The following is a 19,383-nucleotide window of genomic DNA, read 5'->3' as shown; positions in this document are numbered from 1 at the left end:
TTGAGCATTACTTTTCCTTGATGGAAAGCCCGGCATGTTTTCAAATTTTCCACCCCTTGGCAATCGGCACTTGTGAATCGCTAAGGAAAAGCTTCTCGCTGGAACACCATTCGCTGCTGGCCATCCAGGCAGCTTTTTCCTCAAATACACATAACAGTTAGGAAAGCTGCAAGTTTTCGCAGTTGGCCAAAAACGTCGTAAGTGAAAATTTTCCTTGTGCTGCGTAAAAAAATTCCTAAAATATTATTTAAGCCTGGTTTTTGTAAACTGAAGCTGCCCGAGCAAAAGTAAAGTGATTCTGATCAAGAGTGCTAAAACGGATTGATTAGGAATGCGAAGATCAAGCGAAATGTCAACCATAGTCAGCGAAAACCCTTGTCGTGCAGAATTTCATTGATTTTTCTTACTGAGCCCACGTTGCCCAGTTGGGCACTTGAAATTATTTTTAAAACGTTTTGCAGTTTGAAGACAGCTTAGGTGTCCCTGGGGGTATGCAACGGAAATGAGGAAGGCCATGCCTCTTGGCTGGGCGTGTTGCTGCCACCCAAATAGTCTCTTACGTCCCTATTAGAATTCCATAGCAGCCCATTTCAAGCATTAACCGATGTACTAAAAATAGTTGCAACTATTTTCGCACTCTATTCAGCAGCAGTTCCAGCGCTGAGCCAGAAAATTCCTGCGAAAGGCTGTCGTGGCAAGTGTTACCCGCACACATACACATCATCCAGATCCAGCCAATCCCCCCGTGGAGTGGAGTGAATTTTCATTGACGACGGGGCGAAAAAGCTCTGGCGGAAGAGCGACAGAGAGAGAGTGAGAGGCGGCACTGAGAGCGCAACCCTCTAGAACAAAAACAACGAAACAGAGTTCAGCTGCACCACCACCCACCACCTACACCACCACCAACGCCACCACCGCCCACTGACCATCCCACATCCCGACCTGCGCCAGTGGAAGACAGTGAAAGAGGCCAAGTGCACAGTGCATAGAGTACCTTCATCCTAATCATCGCCAGCCGAATTCGCTGAGGCCACCAGAGCACCACCAGCCAACCACAGAAGCAACCACACAGCCACCAGAGCCATGTAAGTGGATGGACGTTATTGATTTGTTTTCCGGCGGGGAATGGGGGTTTCGATTCCCCGCCTTGCTATTCGCGGTCACAGAGGGAATGCTCGTTTGATAGCCGCATTAAGTATACGCAGCATGGGTCGCTCATTTCATTTGTCATTTGTCCAAGTGCTCGCGCACGTAAAATCCGTAAAAGGAACACGGGCCAGCTGCAGCTGCCATTTCGGTTCACTAGGCATGATTCACTTGGCGATGACGTTGTGGCATCACATGGCCAAGTCTCTCACACCGCAAAATCAATAAAAACACGATTCGCACCCGTGAGTCAGGACATGCAAACTAAGTTTCACCTATAAACCAAACAAAAGATATGTGTCATGATCAAAAGAAAAGCTCGTCTTATACACACATACAAGTTGTTGATACTGCTCTGTGATTCCATATAAAATGGATTTTGCTTATAAATAAAAGCCGGGGAAAGTTGAGAAATCCAAAAATATTCCCTCCACGTAGGTAGAAAAACCAATTGTCGCCGGTCGTAGGGGTTGGGGTCAGATATTGATTTCCTTTTCTTTGTCGTGGGAAAGGAAAATACGGTTCGATGAAAACATTTTGCCAACAACAATAACCAATAAATCTATGATTATGGATAATACTTTGATACTCTATTGTTTGTGCCACTAAAAAATATGTATCACTTATGCATCACTTAGAAACCATACAAACTAGTCCAGCATAAGTAGCTTCAACTATTAAATTTATTTTATTTAAAATTAACAATTTCCCTTCGTTTGGCCCCGCAGAGCCCAGAAGCCGAGTTAAAGGTCAAAGTTTTTGGGGGTCTGAGATGGGCAAGAAAGACAAGAACAAGGAACAGTAAGTGTGTCCCCAAGTTAAAGGGTAGCTGGCTAGAACTATACTCCAGCACTGTCCGTAGCCCACACGTATCTTGGAGATGTTTCGATTAAAGCTAGAAACCATAGTCGTTCGTAACCACCCACCCACACCCACTCTTTGTGTAATCTAAGTACTGTATTTAATGCGAGAGCCCCCGTTGGGAGTTGATTAGTCTTGGCCCGAGCTATTCTGGTTCTCGCTTCCGATGACTAATGACGACCTCCTCCGCAGGGCGGACGCTGCACCAGCTGGCGATGCACCACCCAATGCCGGAGCCCCGGCCGGAGAGGGCGGCGATGGCGAGATTGTGGGCGGACCACACAATCCGCAGCAGATTGCGGCACAGAAGCGTCTGCAGCAGACGCAGGCGCAGGTCGATGAGGTGAGTTCCGGGACTGAAAGTCGATCACAGATCAGCCATTCCATTAACCACCGCATCCCTGAATCCCCGACCAGGTCGTGGACATCATGCGCACGAACGTGGAGAAGGTGCTGGAGCGCGACAGCAAGCTGTCGGAGCTGGACGACCGTGCCGATGCCTTGCAGCAGGGTGCCTCGCAGTTCGAGCAGCAGGCGGGCAAGCTCAAGAGGAAATTCTGGCTCCAGAACTTGAAGGTAAGTGCGACGGTGGCAGTTACCTTGTGGGACCGAACTTCAAACCTAGTTTTCTCTGCACAGATGATGATCATCATGGGCGTGATTGGCCTTGTTGTCGTGGGCATCATTGCAAGTAAGTTGACAGATCCTGGGCGAACTTGGTGCACTCATTTCTGGGACACACATACCCCAGAGAAACTGACCCTGACCCACGCCACACCACACCACACCACTGGACTCACCACGCACACACAGAACCGAAGATACTTTCAAGATCACCCAGTTACCCAGTTGTGTTTGTCTTTTGAGTTCGCCTTTATTTAGCGCTGATTTCGGTGGCCCGAATCGCTTTCGTTTATCTACACACCGAATCTAAATTGCGTTCTTAATTCCGCCACTTTTTTTCTCTAGGTAACTTTATGTAGATTGCTAACTATCTAATCCGTAAGAAACTAGTTCTTAGCCGCAATGCAATGCAAATCGAAACCAAATCAAAAGCCAATCAATCAACCCAATAAGAACCAATCGAAATCCAAATCGAAACCAAAACCGAAACCAAGTTCAACTCATTCACAACTGCTATGAGTAGAGCTGCGAACTCACAGTCCAACTGACCGTTCGCTCAACCGATTCGACCTAGATGCCTTGCGAAATTCCCATAACTATAGATCGATCGATCATATCATGTCATGCGCTTCAGCCACCACTAGAACAATAACTAAATGCTAAGTGGCATACATATGCGAGTATTTGTATTGTACCATGTATGCCCAAGCCCAACATCATCTGGTTCCATACGAGCATACGCACAGGTTCGGTAAAGATTTCATTTGATGCCCACTGAAAGTCGTGTCCTGTGTTGTTTCGTTTCGTTCCGTTGCCTAACCACCAGTAATCCAGTTGAGATCACGCCGAGTATCGGATCCGCCAGCTCCGTCCATGTGGGTTGCGGCTGAGGGTCTGGACGACGATGGAGGGATCCCGGCCAGAAGCCGACCTGGTGGAGGTGGACCGATACTCGATGGTGCCCGTTAGCCTTATCCGTAGGACCTTACGTTCTAGCTAGCTAGTTCTAACTCCCGTAAGCCGTAATCGTAAAGTTTGTGGTTTGTTCAGTGTTTCGTTAACCGTATCCGTATCCGTTTTTCGTTTGTTTCGTTCTGATATTGGCAACAGCACCACAGCCACAGACACACGACTGTGCCATGTCCTGTGTAAAATACAAAACTCGAACCCACTTCCCAGTAAAAGTAGTCCCTTCTCGAAACTCGTTACTCGATACTAAGCCACCACGCAACTCGTTACTCGTTACTAAGCCTCCACGCAAGCGCAACGGCCTTCGGATTGGAAAAGCCAGCCTTTCTTGTGCCACTGAACCACAGCAAAAGCATAAAGTACTGCCATTCTACTTGATTTACCTAAGTTCTTTAAATGTTTTCACCTTGATTTGACACACTCTCAACACCGAACCATATTTTTGAACCATTACAGAGAAAGACGAAGAATAAATACACAGAAAGCTTCAGCTTTGTACAATTTTATTAACCATAAGCAAATCAATTTACCCAATATAACACTTTGTGTGTGAGGTAAACAGCGAGAGCAATCTTTTATTTATTACTCATACGCCACGTTTATTGCTAGGTGCACCCGTTGATAAATCCTTTGTTTTACATCACTCGAAACCGTATCTATATTTTTACTTTATTGTTTATCTGCTCGCTTGAAACAAATCGATTTGAATTAAACAACAACATGAACTCACCGAAAAATTTCTCGTAGAACCGTACATGTCGGATGATAATGCTGCTCCGCAGCCTCCTGCCTTGCAGCAGCAGGTGGCTCCGGCATCGGCAACTGCACCTGATTCAGCACCACCACCACCACCACAACTACTACAACAACAAGAACAACAACTACAACCACACCACCATACACAAAATCTAAAATCTGAACCACCGACACTCGAGAAACCATTGGCCGAGAAATTGACCGACCACCCACAGAGTCCGTCGGATGAAGTGGCGACTGGACAATAGAACGCTCACGATCTCTCTTGAAAACCAACATTCAACCAACCAACCAACCAACCAACCAAACTAATCAGCCATCGATTAACCACCAAGACGCATCCGTAGAACCATAGTCAAAATTAATCAAAATCGAAAAGAAAACATTTCACACTTTCTTTGTACCATTGATAAAATCGATCTAATCCGATACACTGTAAGCAAACGAAAAAACGGCAACATATCAATGCAAATAATCATACCCAGTAATTTGACACCTGCGCTTCTTCTTACTTCCGTTTCCGTTCGTGCTCCCACTTCCGTTTCCGCAGTTCCCTTGGTTTTATATTATTTCGGCTGGCTGTAAGCGGTGTCTCATCGTTTACCGCCAGCTTTAGCCGCATGTATGTGAGTTAATCGATGTCTATGTGTGATTAGTGCCTTATTATTTGATTTTTACAATTCAATGTTGTATGTGTTTTGGAATTGGCCTAAGTTTATTGCACCAAAAGCGAGAGGACTTCTCTTCGGGAGGCTCAAAGGAAGACAGCTTCCAGTGACTGCCTGAGTGTACATAAATATATATATGTATATATATATCCATACCTGTTCGATGCAGTTGTCCCTGCTGTCCGCCCCCACCCACCGTCCAAATCCCATGTCCACTTGCTATATTCCGTCATGAGTGAGCTTTTAAGCCTTGAAGTGTAATATTTTTGGCGTATACTCGTGTATCGTTGTCTGAGATTGGCTAAAGAGCGCAAAGAGCCATCCCATGTCGTGCCCTACTAATTCTTGCTTCACTTTGAAACAGATAAACTTGGACTCATAGGCGGGGAGCAGCCGCCACAGTACCAGTACCCCCCACAGTACATGCAGCCACCGCCGCCGCCTCCGCAGCAGCCAGCCGGAGGACAGTCATCGCTGGTGGATGGGGCAGGAGCAGGAGACGGAGCAGGAGCTGGCGACCACGGCGGCGTGTAAGCAGTCCCGCTGCCAGGACGAAAGTTTCTCGATTAGTGTGCTCCTCCAGCGGACGAAAACAAAGCAGAGAAGACAAAAGAAAACCAAGAAAGGAAAACTCAGTTAAACTAGAAAATCTCGAGAATTGCAATGAAAACTCAATAATAATTTCCACTTAGACGATGTGCACGAGTTGGTGTGAGAGGTTTTAAGTAACTTACGTCATAATATTAATACTAAATCTAATGCAGACGCTCCGGACAATTTGAAGTTGTTGCTAATTTGTTTATGGTTACATTATTTCATGCATAAAACGGTATATATAATTATAAATATAAATACAATCTAAATACAAATACAAATATATGGAACTTGAATATTACGAGTGACTCCAACCACTACCCTGTACTACCTGTACTACTATACGGAACTAGCATCTCTGCGCTGCACTGGCAACAAGGAGCGCCAGTGGAAGCAGGAGGACAGGCGGTCGCTTCCCGATGTTCGCAGCTCTTTGAACTCAGTTTCCTTAGCAAATCGACTAGACAAAACAAACAGAATCATAACTATTTCGGAACAGACGCGAAACCAAAGAAATGAAATCTAAGCTTTGTTCCTAAGTAAAGTTACGCAAATATGATATTCGAAATGTATAATCCAAAAAGATTAATTTGAATCGACGGGCCGCCAGAGAAAACGCAGTTAAATGTTTTCAAGCAAGTTTACTTATACAAAAACAGCAAGCGAAGTCGGCTGGAAAAAAAACAAACAAACAAATGAAGCCAGCAGCAAAAGCTGATAAACCCAAAGTCTAGTGAAAATATACAAGCGATTCATTTGCTGCGTTTTGTTTACGTGCGCTATCATTACTGTTGTGTTTGAGAATAGCTCGAAGGGTTCGATTGAAAGCGGAATCCAGACAGTTCAACGATTAAATTAAGCGCTAGACACAAAATACGTTGGTTATCCACAGGACTTAGTTAGCTCGACGAGGCATACATATATGTTTGTATATTTCAATGTTACGAGTAATAGACGAGGCGGTACTTAGAGCATATATATGTACGTGTATGTAACGATATGATATCTAGATCTCACACACTCCACCCGAAACCATTGCCCCCATCACAACCGATAATCAGGATCGGAATCAGATTCAGGATCAGAATCCGATTCAGATTCAGAGAGCCACAGCTCTCAGCACATATTGTACCCAACTTGTTCCGAAGATACTGCGTGCATAACACTACGTTTAATGTATTAACTAATTGATTCTACAAGCGCCTGCCCAAAGTGCTTTGCCTGCCAACCAACACATTGGGGCACGAACAAAATCGAAATTAACTAGAGAAAAACCAAAGATTAATGGGGAAAACGAATCGAAATCCAATTCCAAATCCGAATGCAGGTATTTTTAGCAATATTCGTAGCGTGTACAATATGTCGCCCTTAAAGCTTATTAGAATCAATCTCGTTCAATGTCCATCTCAACTCACCCAGGCACTTCACATGCATATAACCATTAACAGATATAAATCAATATATGTATGTAATAACCAATGACAAATGTTTAGAAGAGTTTCGATTTTTGTTTGGATTTTAAGCAGACCCGAAAAGAAAACAATTGTATACACAGAAACACCCATGAAGCCCCTGAGTACGGAGAGCCCACTGGAGCTCCCGGCATCGCATTGCGATTTTCCGGAGTCCTTTGGGCGGCGGAGTAATTCCGCAGTAATTCCCGTCTACCAAGACGGGGACACACAAAACAAAGAAAAACTCTATAGGAATCCCCGAAAGCAACAGACGGCTAATGAGAGTATATATATATGAACCGTATATAAACAATAATATTACTAATTAATTTAATGATTAATTGCACCCCGAAAATACATAATTATTTAAATAAATAAATAAAAACAAAGCCAAAGTGTTTTCTAAAGTTGGGTAAGCATATTGATTGAAGTAGGTGGGTAGTTGAATCAAAACAACAACTGAAATATTAATTATGTGGAAATTTCCCAGCGCTGACATGTTCTCCAAGCTCGTGAACCAGATTAACTCCCAAATTGGGCGACAAAGGATGCGCTGCCTAAAAATAGGAGCGCACAAAAAGTGTAGCATACTATCCAGGGCACTAAACTGCGCACTTGGGCTGCATACATAAATACCAATTGGGGCGCAGACAGCGTGCAAACAGGGTAATGAAAATAGAAACCCGTCTGCGGTGGGGAGCCTACGCTTAAGTCAGACAAGTGGTGGAGCACCAGGCGCCTGTTCAGCACACACACTCACTTGCCACACCTGATTAAAATCTATTGACAATGCAGGCGACGCGGAATTGGAGCGGCGCTAACAAGGCTCCACAAAGGAATCGGTGGCCCCTGCGACGGAACAGGGCCAAAGCCGCCCGGCAACCAGCACTTAATGAAACCCAATTACCGCAGGTGTCCGCCAGGCAAATCCTGGCGGCGGATGGCAAACAATAACAGCTGCTGCCTCAGCACCTGCAAATTTTATTTGCATTTTCCGGCCATTCTCACACCTCCCAACTATTTCCCAGGGGTATATTGGTTTCTATTCAATCAGTTGGTGCTCTACAAATTTTATAGAATTAAATTAAGAGTTCTACTCGTATGTAACTTTATGTTTGCTTACATATTAAAAATGGAATTGGAAAATTCATAATTGTAAGTCGCTGCATTCCTGGTAACTCTGAGGTCGCAACTCGCAGTCAACGGAAATTCACTTGTTTATTGTTATCAACTTCGTTGCCATTTCCCGGCAAGGACATGCGCAAACACCCCCGCTTCCGCCAACATCACTTGGCCATCATCCCCTCTGCGACACCAAGGATTAGGGAAAGGAAAAGCAGAAGGGACACATCTCCGAGTGGAGCAGAGTGGCGTATAAATACCACGCAGCTCGTGCGCACAGCCTCAGTTGGCGGACTGTGTTGCTCGCGATTCCCTTTTCCCAGTCGCTGTGTCCGCAGGTGAGAGTTCATCCGGGAAACGGCCAACTGTTGCCAGTTGCACTCGGCGGGTGGCGCGCAGTAGGGAGCAGGATAACGGCCCCCATTACTGCCCCAAGTGCAGCAAATTACGGGTGTGAATTTGATTAATTGCCTTGAAAAGCGATTGTGAGCGGAGCAGAAGTGACTGTAAGCCGGGGATTTGTTATAACGACTTGTATATGAAGCTGACCCCATTTCCGCTTTAATTGGCCATAACAACGCAAAGTAAGTAGTGCTCTTCGTACGATTTGTACTATAAGTAAAGTTATTGCTATTTGAAAGTTTACTAAAACCTTGCCTAAACGCATGGTAGTATTTAAAGTGAATGTAGTATTATTTTGGAATTCTAATTCCACATTCAAGGACAATCTATCATATATAATATATAATATCAGATCCTATAATGTCCAAGATTATTTTATGTTTCATCAATCAGGCCAATTAAATATAGAAATATAGTCAAAAAAACATATAACCTTAAAATCACTGGTGTAACGGTGTTTTTATCCTTCCACTGAACACAGTGCAGCATACTGCATTTACCCCTATTTCCAACACTGTCGTGCAGAGGAGCCCCAATCGAGTGGCACTGGGGGTGGGTGCTGGCGAGAACAATACTGGTTGCCAGTCGGGTCGGCGGCTGGTCAATCATATGGCGAGAATAGTGGTTAAAGCCACCCCTGGCGTGCCAGCTTTATCGGGGGTTGCATGTGGTGTTGGGATTGCACGGTGTGCCGAGTGTATCCGATTCCGACTTCTATTCCGAATCCGAATCGGACCTGGTCTCGAATTCGGAAGCGCAATCGGCGGCTCGCGCACAGTCAGTCTGCAAACTTCGGAGCGTGCGGTTGTCAACTTTCGGTCGTCTGCGTGTTTTCTCTTTCCCGATTTCAGCACTCTTCCCGCACACACACACACAGCACTCGCCACACACACACACGGACGCAGACACAGGAAGAAGAGTGAGAGAGGGTGGAGCGGAGAGGAGACGACTTTCGCTCGAATTTCTCGCTTGTTGTTATTGCTGCTGCTGCTGTTGTTGCCGTTGTTGCTGTGGCCGTAGTGTATATACCCACTGTGTGACTCCACAGTGTGCGTGTGTTTTTCCTGAAAGTTCGAATTCTCTTTTTCCGCCTGCTTGAATCAGACTCGGGTTCGGATTCAGAATCGGAATCGATAGTCACCAACCAACTAACCAGCCAACCAACCAATCAACCAACCAAAGTCACCATGGCCGACAACAACAACTGCCCAAAGTGCAAAAAATCGATCGCCGCCAAGGAGGCGGCCGCCACGAGCATCGGGTGCAGCGCTGAGGACTGCCGGAGGAGGTTCCACCGCACGTGCGTCAACATCGACGACGCGGTCTTCGAGGCGGTCCAGAAGAACCCGATGATATCCTTCCACTGCGACGAGTGCAAGAACCAGTCGCCGCGCGCCTTCGCGGCCAAGCTGCACACCATCGAGGAAAAGGTCAATAAGGTGTGCAACGGGGTCAACCAGATCCAGGGCCGTATGTACCAGCAGTACTTCCAGTTTGGCAACCAGCCGCTTCAGGCATTGGGCGCCTCGGCCGCCGGCGTGGGTGGCGGTGGCCTGGGTGGCGGACTGGACGGCAAGAAGCATCCGCAGCAGAACAACCTCATCGTGGTAGGGAACAATTGCAACTCCGACCGACTGCAGGTGGTCTGCGACTACGGGCGCTGGGTGCAGGTGGGCAAGTTCGCCACGAACACCAGCGAGGAGGACGTGATCGATCACCTGGCCGAGGAGCTGAAGATCAACAAGAACCTGGTCAAGTGCACCAAGCTGGTGAAGAACGATGCCAACCTGTCGCAGTTGTCGTACTGCAAGTTCAAGATCTCCATTCCGGACTACCGCTTCAACGAGCTCTTCAACGAGGCCATCTGGCCCAGCGGCGTGATGGTCAGTCCCTTCACTCCGCGCTCGCAGCTCAACCAGAATCGCCTCTAGAGGGACGGGCCCGGCAGCCGGGAGAGCGGTGACCGGGCGAGGGTGAAGCAGGAGCACAGGACAGGCTGAGCAGGATGGAGAGGATGAGCAGCTGGAGAGCAGGTACCCAAGGGAGAGAGTGCGCCTGCGCAGGGAGCGGATGAATGATTACGAGCAGCAGCAGGAGGAGGAGGAAGAGGAGGAACTGCATCGCGGCCTGGCAAACAAGGGTTGCTATACGGACTGCAGCACACCGCGGATTCCCCGAGTGCGCCGACTTGGGCTGATTGATGGAGCAGCAGACGGAGGAGCAACTATGTGCCCCCATTGTATGCTAATTTTCGACACTCGAAAACATTGTCTAGATCTTTAAAAGCTTACAGAACCTATCTAATGGAAAACCAAGAGCATATTTATTGAATTAACTTTGAAAATGCATTTTAAAATGTTTTAGCGTTGCGTAAATAACGAAATGAAATCGATAAAGAAAACCAAAAGTATTTTAATGGCAAACTCACAAGTAAAATAGATGTGAAGCAAAAAATATTAGTCATTTATGCATTACTGTCGTACTTAAATTAAACTAAACCGAAAACAAAACGAGAAAACTAAGCAAACCAACTAAACGTACTTAAAGAGACACACACACACACATACCGAAAGCGGTTATTCAGGCGCGTATTTAAACCATTTACCATATAACCATTCAACGATTCAACCCAGGCACCGAGGTTCCCCCTTCATCTTCATTTTCCAACTGACTTCCGGGGTCTGGGGATCCTGCGGATCGACCAGGCCGACGGAGATTCTACTAAGACGCGTGTGCGACTACCTATCACATTAAGTACTTAACCGTAACCAATATCAAAACCTATATTCAAGCAGACGACAGCTTATATTGTATTCGTATATGTATGTAGTTTGAGGCATTTTCAAAGCTTGTTCCTGTTCCCAAAGACGTTTGGACATTTTGCGAACCACTGCACAGGACACTGGCCAGCAGCTAGACCCATTCAGATTCAGATCGAAGTATATATGCATTTGCGTTTTCGACGGCCGGCGCTCCCAGTTGGGATGTCCGGCCCGGATGGCAGTTACCACAGTTACCACACACGTTCCACACGGACAGGACTAGAGACGAAACTAGAGGAAACGAAGCTGGGCAAATCCGTTGCAATAATAACTCACTGACCGAGTATAATGGATGTACATTTCGTAATTGATCTATTTTTTTACACTGATCCGACAGCAATATTTTCCGTGGGCTCCACGCCAGCGATCCGAACAGAACCGTAGATATTTACGCAAGAGTCAGCAAACGAAATGTAAAACACATATATTATATATTTAGTATACAACAATATGCATGCATGTATTTATGTCAACTTTTTCAATAAATTCTACAAAACTTAAATACCAAACACGAATGGAGCGGATTGATCTTTGGGTCATCTATGGGCAGCTATCAAGGTTACGTTTACTCTACTTGCAAAGGACGTGTTCTTTCGCTTTCTTTACAGATTCAAGATTCAGCAGAATGGCCAACTCCAAGCGAAAGCTGCCCACGAAACCCAGTGCAACAGAGGACCCTACTCCGCAAAAAGATACACCTAGGTCGTCGGAAGAATCCCGCACAGATGTAAATCACAAGAGTGCCAAGAAGTCCTTCCCTCCCCTAAACCAATTCTTTCGGGATTGCCTTGGTCACGATCTGAGCAACTTCACCAGCCTGGCCCACTTTACCAGCTGGCTACACAGACCCGTAGATGGAGCCGCCCTGGGCATCTTTCGCCTGCTCTACGGAGCAGCCATGCTGATTGACATTGCGGAGGAGCGAGGTGGCGGCCAGCTGGACGTGCGGTTTCAGGAGCCGCTCCACTGCCACTTTCCACTGTTCAACGGGATGCGGGCAATGGCCTATCCGCTGATGGGCTGCGTCTATCTGTGCATGTGGCTGGGCGCCTGGGGCATCATGCTGGGCTATCGGTTCAGGACCAGCTGCCTGGCCTTCCTGATACCCTACTGGTACATCTTTCTGCTGGACAAGCCGACGTGGAATAACCACAGCTATCTATTCGGTCTGGTGGGAACATTGCTGCTCTTCACCCAGGCGGAGTCCTACTGGTCTGAATGCCTTTTTAATTCCCTATTTCAAAATAAACAAGCTGTTTCCACCTTTCAGCTCCCTGGACAGCTGGCTGAATCCCCGAAAGAGTCGCTGTATTCCCTACTGGAACTACTTCTTAATCAAATTCCAGTTCTTCGTCCTGTACATGTACGCAGGTCTGAAGAAATTCTCGCTGGAGTGGCTATCGGGATACGCGATGTCGAATCTGAGCCACCACTGGGTCTTTGCCCCGTTCCGGCAAGTGATTGATCCGGAGCTGATAGACCTGCTCATCGTGCATTGGTTCACCGCCTTCTTCGACGTGTCCATTGCTTTTTTCATGACTCTGGAGAAAACGCGCCTACTGGTCACTCCTTTCATGCTCAGCTTTCACCTAATGAACTCCCGACTGTTTGTAATAGGTAAGTGTCCTGTTAACTATTTATAATCCTACAAATCTATATTTATGTAACTTTGCTTACCCATCAGGCATGTTTCCCTGGGTTTGCCTGGCCGAAGTGCCGCTCTTCTTCAGCTCCGACTGGCCGAGGAGGCTAGGCAACTGGTCTAAAATACGGCTCGTCCATCCAAAAGATCCAGAGGAAGAGCTTTCCAAGCCGGGAATCCTGGCCAGACTGCGCACAGGTCTCATTCTCGCCTACTGTGGACTGCAACTCTTCCTGCCCTACTCACACTTCATCACCAAAGGCTATAACAATTGGACGAATGGGCTGTACGGTTACTCCTGGGACATGATGGTGCACTCCTACGACACGCTGCAGACATCCATTCAGGTGGTGGACAACGAGAGCCGCCAAGTGCACAACCTGAATCCATACGCCTTCACGGAGTACGATCGCTGGACGAAGTACGCCGACATGGCAGTGCAGTACGCCAGGTGCATCGAGGAGAATATACGAGAGAAACAGCCAGATATTGGGAAGAACATTTCCATCTACTTCGACATCTGGTGCTCAATGAACGGACGCTTCCAGCAACGTTCCTTTGATCCACGCGAGGATCTTCTCCGCGCCAAGTGGTCCCCCTTTGAGAGCACCTCCTGGTCGCTGCCACTGCTGAACGAGCTGAACCACATGCGGCCCAAGCTGCGCACCATTGAGACTGAGGTGCTGGCCTGGAACAACTACTCCGATGTCATTTTCGTGGCGGATTTCCCGGGACTTACTCTGACGAACTTCATCTCGCCGGACCTCATCAACTGCACGCTGACCATTCTCGAGGGAAACGTTCGGTACAGGAACGAGCGGGATCCGGAGGCCTATTTCCTGACAGCCGGCAAGAGCATCGGTCTGGAGAGCAACATCACCCACTTGGTCACCACCATTGGCCAGAAGCCGGCTTCGTATCTGTTCACATACACCAACAAAACGATGCTGGAGCAGGGCATCACGATAGAACAGCCTGAGATCGAGGAGCGGTCTGTCCTGCCGCTGTGGCAGGAGTTCCAGCATAGGGTTACCAACTACGAGCAGTTTTTGGGCCACATTGGCAACTGCCTAATGTACTTGCTCTACGATGTGCCCATTCCGCAGGCCGTAAAGGGGGGAGATTGAAGGAGAAGGCTAACCATCGGCTCTATTTCGGTTTTAGCCCTATCTAGATTCGATATAAAATCTGTTCAATCACAATGAAAACCTATATTGCCTATAAATAAGAGGATAACAATTTATATTGAAGAAATGAAGGTCCGATTCGAAGTATCTACACAAATCCTCTTGGTTTTGTCTATATCAATGAAATAAATGCATTTAATAATATCACATTATTTTGCATTTACATAACGATACGCTCAAATTAATCGAATCTCGAAACAAAACCTTGGAAGCCGGAACAGAGCGATATAACCGAATGTATGGGTGATAAAACTGATAATAAATGTTCCATATTGTACCACATCCCGTCCAATTTCTCTTATCGCATATCTACAGCTGTATTTACAAACGTCACAATGATACTTTAAGCCTATGAATAGCGAATCTCCGGGCCAGGAGGATTCTACGTTGAATTTAGTGGCTAGGGAGTGCCAAACGAAGGGGATGGTTATAACATAATAACAAACACATACATAGGCTAGGAGCCTCGTCTACGCCACGCCCCGCGTCTCCTTCGCTCCCACCTCCTCATTGATCTCCCGGCTCGGGTCGAACTGCTGCGTCTGCGTCTCCCAGAGGCGGGCATACAGGCCATTCTGCCTCAGCAGCTCCGAGTGGGTGCCACGTTCACCTACACGTCCGTTCTCGAGCACCAGAATCTCGTCCGCATCCTTGACCGTCGAGAGACGGTGGGCAATGCAAATGCTGGTGCGTCCTGAGGTAGCGCGGGTCAGAGCCTGCAGAATGTTCTACAAAGGGAAGAAATTCGATTCCGTCAGTTTGTACAAGATAATACCTCTGACTTAGTCGATTCCAACACTCACATGTTCAGTTATCGAGTCCAGACTGCTTGTAGCCTCGTCGAAGATCAGAATGGGGGTATTCTTCAGTATGGCCCTAGCGATGGCAACGCGCTGCTTCTCGCCACCAGATAACTTTAATCCTCGTTCGCCTACCTGAGTGGAGTACTGTCCTGGCCAGCTCATGATGGAGTCATGCAAATCAGCCATGCGGGCAGCATTCTGTACCTCCGCGTGGGACTTGGACAGGTTGCCGTAGTGGATATTGTGCTCGATAGTGTTGTGGAATAGCACCGAATCCTGCGGCACCACAGCAATAACCTTGCGCAGGCTCTCCAAGTCCACGGCGCTGATATCCTGGCCACCGATCAACACTTTACCAGAGTTTGGCTCAAAGAAGCGGAAGAGAAGGCGCACCATAGACGATTTTCCTGAGCCAGAGCCGCCCACAATGGCGACGTTTTTACCGGCGGGTATGGTGAAACTGAGGTCTCGGAAAATGGGCTTGCCAGGTTCGTACTCGAAGTTTACGTTGCGGAACTCAATGGATGAGTTAGTGGTGTCCACAAACAAGGGCTGGGCATTGGCGGCCGTCTGAATGCTACTGTCCACGTTCATCAACGTGAACATGGCCTGCATGTCCAGCAAAGCCTGCCGAACCTCGCGATAAACACTGCCCAGAAAACCAAGGGGGATCGAGAGCTGGAAGAGCAGGGCGTTGACCATCACCAAATCTCCCACCGTCATGTTGCCCTGGGCAATCTCCTTAGCCGCCAGTACCATAATCAGACTCAGTGCGCTGCTAAAGATGGCGTTCTGGCCAAAGTTGAGCAGTGCCAGACTGGAACTAGTCTTCAAGCTGGCCGCCTCATACTTCTTCAGCACCTCGTTGTAGCAGCCCGCCTCGTACTTTTCGTTGTTGAAGTACTTCACCGTCTCGTAGTTGATCAGTGAGTCAACGGCCTTGTTGCCGGCCTCGTTCTCCGCCTGGTTCATGAAGACACGGAACTGGGTGCGCCACTGGGTCACACTCAGAGTGTAGGCGGCGTATATGCCCACGCAGCCCATGCTGACACCAGCGAAGGCCAGGCCACACTTCACTCCCAGGATACTGGACACGAGGGCCAGCTCAAAGATTGTGGGCACAATGTTGAAGACCATGGCGGAGAGCACAAAGTTAATGCCCCTCGATCCTCGATCGATGGTCTTTGACAGTGCTCCAGTTTGTTTGTTCAGGTGGAAGGCCAGATCCAAGTTGTGCAGATGCAGGAACACGTTGCTGGCGATCTTTCGGATCGAGTGGTGAGCCACCTTGGCAAACACTGCATTCCGCAACTCATTAAAGCCCGCCGCACTGGCTCTAGCAATGCCATCTGCGGGAAATAGACAGTTAAGATCTATTATGATAGGGAACTCAGGCTAAGAAACCTACACCCCAACATCAGTGCGGTGGCTGCGGAGAGGACCGCATCCGGGGCAGTATCCATGTTCAACGTTGTCATCGTGTCCACGGCTCCTTTGAACAAGAAGGGCACACAGACGGTCAGCAGCTTGGAGCCAGCCAATAGACCCAGGGAAATACCCACCCTGTCCATTTGGAAAACAATAAATATTAAAGTATTCTCAGGCATAGTCAGATAAACTTACCGCTTTCGCACCAGTGGATCCTCCTTTGGCCAGATGTAGGCCATCATGGCACGCAGCATATCCTTGGAGGTGACCTCCGGCGCGTCTAGCTTGCCCAATCCCGAGCCACCATCGCTGCCGCCCCCTATATGAACATGACATAGTCGTGATTGCTGTTCTTGTGGGCGGTAAGGTCGCTGCCGCTGTAGCGTTGTTGTTTTTGCTGCTGCTGGGGCTCCACCTGCATTGAATTCACTTGGATGCAGCCAAATTCAGACAGGCGCTCAACACAACAAGCGCACAAACAAACAAAGAAACAAACGGACGCACGTACTCGGTCCACAAAACAAAATCAATTTTGGGTTGGTTAGTCAATAAAAAAAGCGTGAGAGGCTAGTACTAAATAAAAAGCCTGCGGATCTGCAGGGGTGCTGTATTAATCAGGGTAGTCGGGCATTGGTTATTTACTGGGTAACTGATGCTGCCCCACGGCACCTACCTTTGGCCTTCTTGCCGAATACTCCACCCAGGAGCTTGCTGCCCGGCGTGGGCGTAAACGGGGTAATCTTCTTCCGCTTGGCATCGCTGCTGATCTTATCATCAACCTTAGTCAGCGAAGAGTACAGCTGAAAGGGGTCAATTACAAAATAAAGTTTAAAGTTTTCTGTGATTTATTACAAAAATGTAAATGCCTCGAACAATATAAACTTAAGTAGTTCTTCTTTAATAACTATTATTATTCATTTCGATATTAAAACCTGGTTGTAAATTCTAAGCTCAGCCTAGACAGCTTCTATGCAGCTAGATGCACCGATTGAAAGTCAACGAGGTAACGGATACACTCTTGGAGGTAAGACCGTGCTACTGCACCACTTTCCGTCAGTTTGGGAAGCTTATCCAGCTCTCCACCAAATATCTCGTATTCCTTTATTTTGTATTCTACGAGGTACGACAGCTCTGGCTGCACGTCCTGAAACTGCTCGGCGTCTCCAAAGGCAATCTGATTGAGGATGTTGGGAAAGTAGGCCTGCTGCTTGAAGATCAGGTGCAGCACCACCCTTAGGTTGTGAGAGCATCCATCGTCGATGTGAACGAACATTTGATCGTTCAGATTGTGCTCCCTGATGAATTTAAATATGTTCCGGTGAAAGGTTTGCGTTGATAGCTCCTTGTTGTGCTTAATCATGTGCTCAATGTCCAGCAGGGACACTTCAAAGTAATCGTGTTTATTTTCTCGTAGCCAAAAGCCATATTCTGTCAATAGCTTAAAGTTGGGCAAAGCACCGTAGCTGATGAACAATTGATCATATGGTTTGGTTTTCGAAAATGGTAGAGATTTCAATGTTAGGACGTAATCGGGACCTTCAATCCCTGCTGTGATGTCCACTTGATCTGAGTGGTTAAAAAGATCCAGGAACGGAGCCAATGCCAAGTTGGTGTCGCCACTGATAAGGGGCTGAAAGTAGTTGCTCTGCTTTTTCAGAAAACGGGAACTAAGGTGAACGCTTCTGGTGTTCACGCTGAAGTAGGCCCACTTAAAATCTGCGAGTGTCCAAATCTCCTGGCCGTAGCTCTTCCCACAGCAATCGCAGTTGTGTACAATGTTCTTAATTATTTCAAAGTAACCTCTTATCTGACGGTTCTGGGCCACGGTCCGCTCTAGCAGGGACTCTGGCAGACACTGTAGCTCGGGTATGGAGCAGAAATACGGAGTGGAGTAGCACCTGGGCAGGGTGTCCAAATATGCAGCGTAAGTAGAGGAGTGAGTCCCTAGCGAACACTCCTGCAGGTGCTTGTGGTACAAAATATAACAGGCTATCAGTGCCTGAAAGGAAATTCTGGAGTCCTTGTCAAATAACTCCTCGTTGAAGACACTTTTGAATGGCCCATCAGATTCTAGAGTCGCTATGCTTATGAGACAAGCAACGGGCAGGCGAATTAACTCATCCTCCGGGGAAAAGCTGTCCTGTTTAGAGCATAGTCCTCGACCTGTCTGTTCGTAGTATTGGGCAGACAAGTGTGTGTGGTTCTGCCAGCCAATGGTGTGCAGATGAACGTAGAGGTCGTGCAGGGAACCCGAATCCTCGTCAGACTTCTTGGCCCTCTGATGCCGGCGACGCTGCGTACGACCCATTGTCCCCAATACCCGATCGAGCCTCCAAGTCTGTGTGTGCGCTGTTTTGGTCTAACTCTATGCTTGCTGCAACGAAATAAGCCATAGCGTGGAGCATTAATTCAGGATTGATCGGATAGAAGTGGAGAAGGACCAAAACAACGCACACGCAGACTGCTTTCCCCGCCGATCGCTTGCTGGCCCCACTCAATTAAACCGCCAATTCATTGCGCATTTACGCGTAATTACGAAATCGTAATCTAGTCTAGATAGTCTGGCAGGTGGCCTTGAAATGGGTCTAGAAGCCGCGCACTCACCACTCTTGCCTGCACGTGTGTTCCCGGTCCCTTAGCGAGTGTGTAGCATTTCGCGCGTCCCAAGTGGGCGGGTAGGTGGATGCTGCACTGCTTGGTCAGGTGAAGGAGTCCGGCCATTACTCAATTGCCAGGCGAAAACAAAATAAAGTCCCTCTTCTTTCGCACCGTCCCTGTGTTTTTGCTACGATATCAGCATTCGCATGGCAGCGTCAGCTGTTTGGGGTTGCCGTATCGCTGTGAATGGCACGCCAAGTAACAGTCGCCTGAACCAGTTCCATTTAAAATAAAAAAAATGCTTATA

The 19,383-nt window shown here is 47.6% G+C and overlaps 5 protein-coding genes across 10 annotated transcripts; 3 read left to right on the top strand and 2 right to left on the bottom strand.

Moving 5' to 3' along the window:
• The first annotated feature begins 116 nt into the window (after nucleotides 1–116).
• LOC117140552 (vesicle-associated membrane protein 2) lies at nucleotides 117–6,768 on the top strand. 5 transcript variants are annotated; one of them, XR_004459426.1, is made up of 8 exons: nucleotides 117–197; nucleotides 650–1,085; nucleotides 1,875–1,947; nucleotides 2,200–2,350; nucleotides 2,425–2,583; nucleotides 2,647–2,698; nucleotides 4,348–4,791; nucleotides 5,389–5,471. XR_004459426.1 is itself a non-coding variant. In XM_033303548.1 (7 exons), exons 3-7 carry the CDS (start codon nucleotides 1,919–1,921, stop codon nucleotides 5,556–5,558), a joined length of 561 nt encoding a protein of 186 aa, XP_033159439.1. In that variant the 5' UTR covers nucleotides 122–197; nucleotides 650–1,085; nucleotides 1,875–1,918; the 3' UTR covers nucleotides 5,559–6,768. The 5 variants fall into 5 exon arrangements, 1 of the variants encoding a protein (XP_033159439.1); XR_004459429.1 differs by lacking the exon at nucleotides 4,348–4,791 and adding an exon at nucleotides 4,057–4,154 and having other exon boundaries at nucleotides 121–197; nucleotides 5,389–5,475; XR_004459427.1 differs by having other exon boundaries at nucleotides 135–197; nucleotides 647–1,085.
• Nucleotides 6,769–8,498: 1,730 nt separating this feature from the next.
• On the top strand, nucleotides 8,499–14,508 carry LOC117139269 (vitamin K-dependent gamma-carboxylase). The gene is made up of 4 exons (XM_033301492.1): nucleotides 8,499–8,778; nucleotides 12,027–12,630; nucleotides 12,689–13,035; nucleotides 13,103–14,508. Exons 2-4 carry the CDS (start codon nucleotides 12,044–12,046, stop codon nucleotides 14,185–14,187), a joined length of 2,019 nt encoding a protein of 672 aa, XP_033157383.1. The 5' UTR covers nucleotides 8,499–8,778; nucleotides 12,027–12,043; the 3' UTR covers nucleotides 14,188–14,508.
• LOC117139273 lies at nucleotides 9,360–11,613 on the top strand. Its single transcript, XM_033301497.1, has one exon. The coding sequence runs from the start codon at nucleotides 9,784–9,786 to the stop codon at nucleotides 10,525–10,527; it is 744 nt and encodes a 247-aa protein (XP_033157388.1). The 5' UTR covers nucleotides 9,360–9,783; the 3' UTR covers nucleotides 10,528–11,613.
• Nucleotides 14,488–19,299, bottom strand: LOC117139268 (ATP-binding cassette sub-family B member 7, mitochondrial). 2 transcript variants are annotated; one of them, XM_033301489.1, is made up of 6 exons: nucleotides 19,083–19,299; nucleotides 17,152–17,278; nucleotides 16,674–16,893; nucleotides 16,459–16,613; nucleotides 15,051–16,399; nucleotides 14,488–14,975 (listed from the first exon to the last, which is right to left on the bottom strand). In XM_033301489.1, the coding sequence occupies exons 1-6, from the start codon at nucleotides 19,197–19,199 to the stop codon at nucleotides 14,718–14,720; spliced, it is 2,226 nt and encodes a 741-aa protein (XP_033157380.1). In that variant the 5' UTR covers nucleotides 19,200–19,299; the 3' UTR covers nucleotides 14,488–14,717. The 2 variants fall into 2 exon arrangements, with proteins under 2 accessions (XP_033157380.1, XP_033157381.1); XM_033301490.1 differs by having other exon boundaries at nucleotides 16,674–16,797.
• LOC117139271 (SET domain-containing protein 4) lies at nucleotides 17,306–19,175 on the bottom strand. Its single transcript, XM_033301494.1, has 2 exons — nucleotides 19,083–19,175; nucleotides 17,306–18,852 (listed from the first exon to the last, which is right to left on the bottom strand). The coding sequence occupies exon 2, from the start codon at nucleotides 18,784–18,786 to the stop codon at nucleotides 17,446–17,448; it is 1,341 nt and encodes a 446-aa protein (XP_033157385.1). The 5' UTR covers nucleotides 18,787–18,852; nucleotides 19,083–19,175; the 3' UTR covers nucleotides 17,306–17,445.
• Nucleotides 19,300–19,383: the final 84 nt, after the last annotated feature.

The sequence above is a fragment of the Drosophila mauritiana genome, chromosome 3L, assembly GCF_004382145.1.
Source record: "Drosophila mauritiana strain mau12 chromosome 3L, ASM438214v1, whole genome shotgun sequence".
NCBI classification, from domain to species: domain Eukaryota; kingdom Metazoa; phylum Arthropoda; class Insecta; order Diptera; family Drosophilidae; genus Drosophila; species Drosophila mauritiana.
This window is presented reverse-complemented; position numbering and strand designations above follow the sequence as displayed.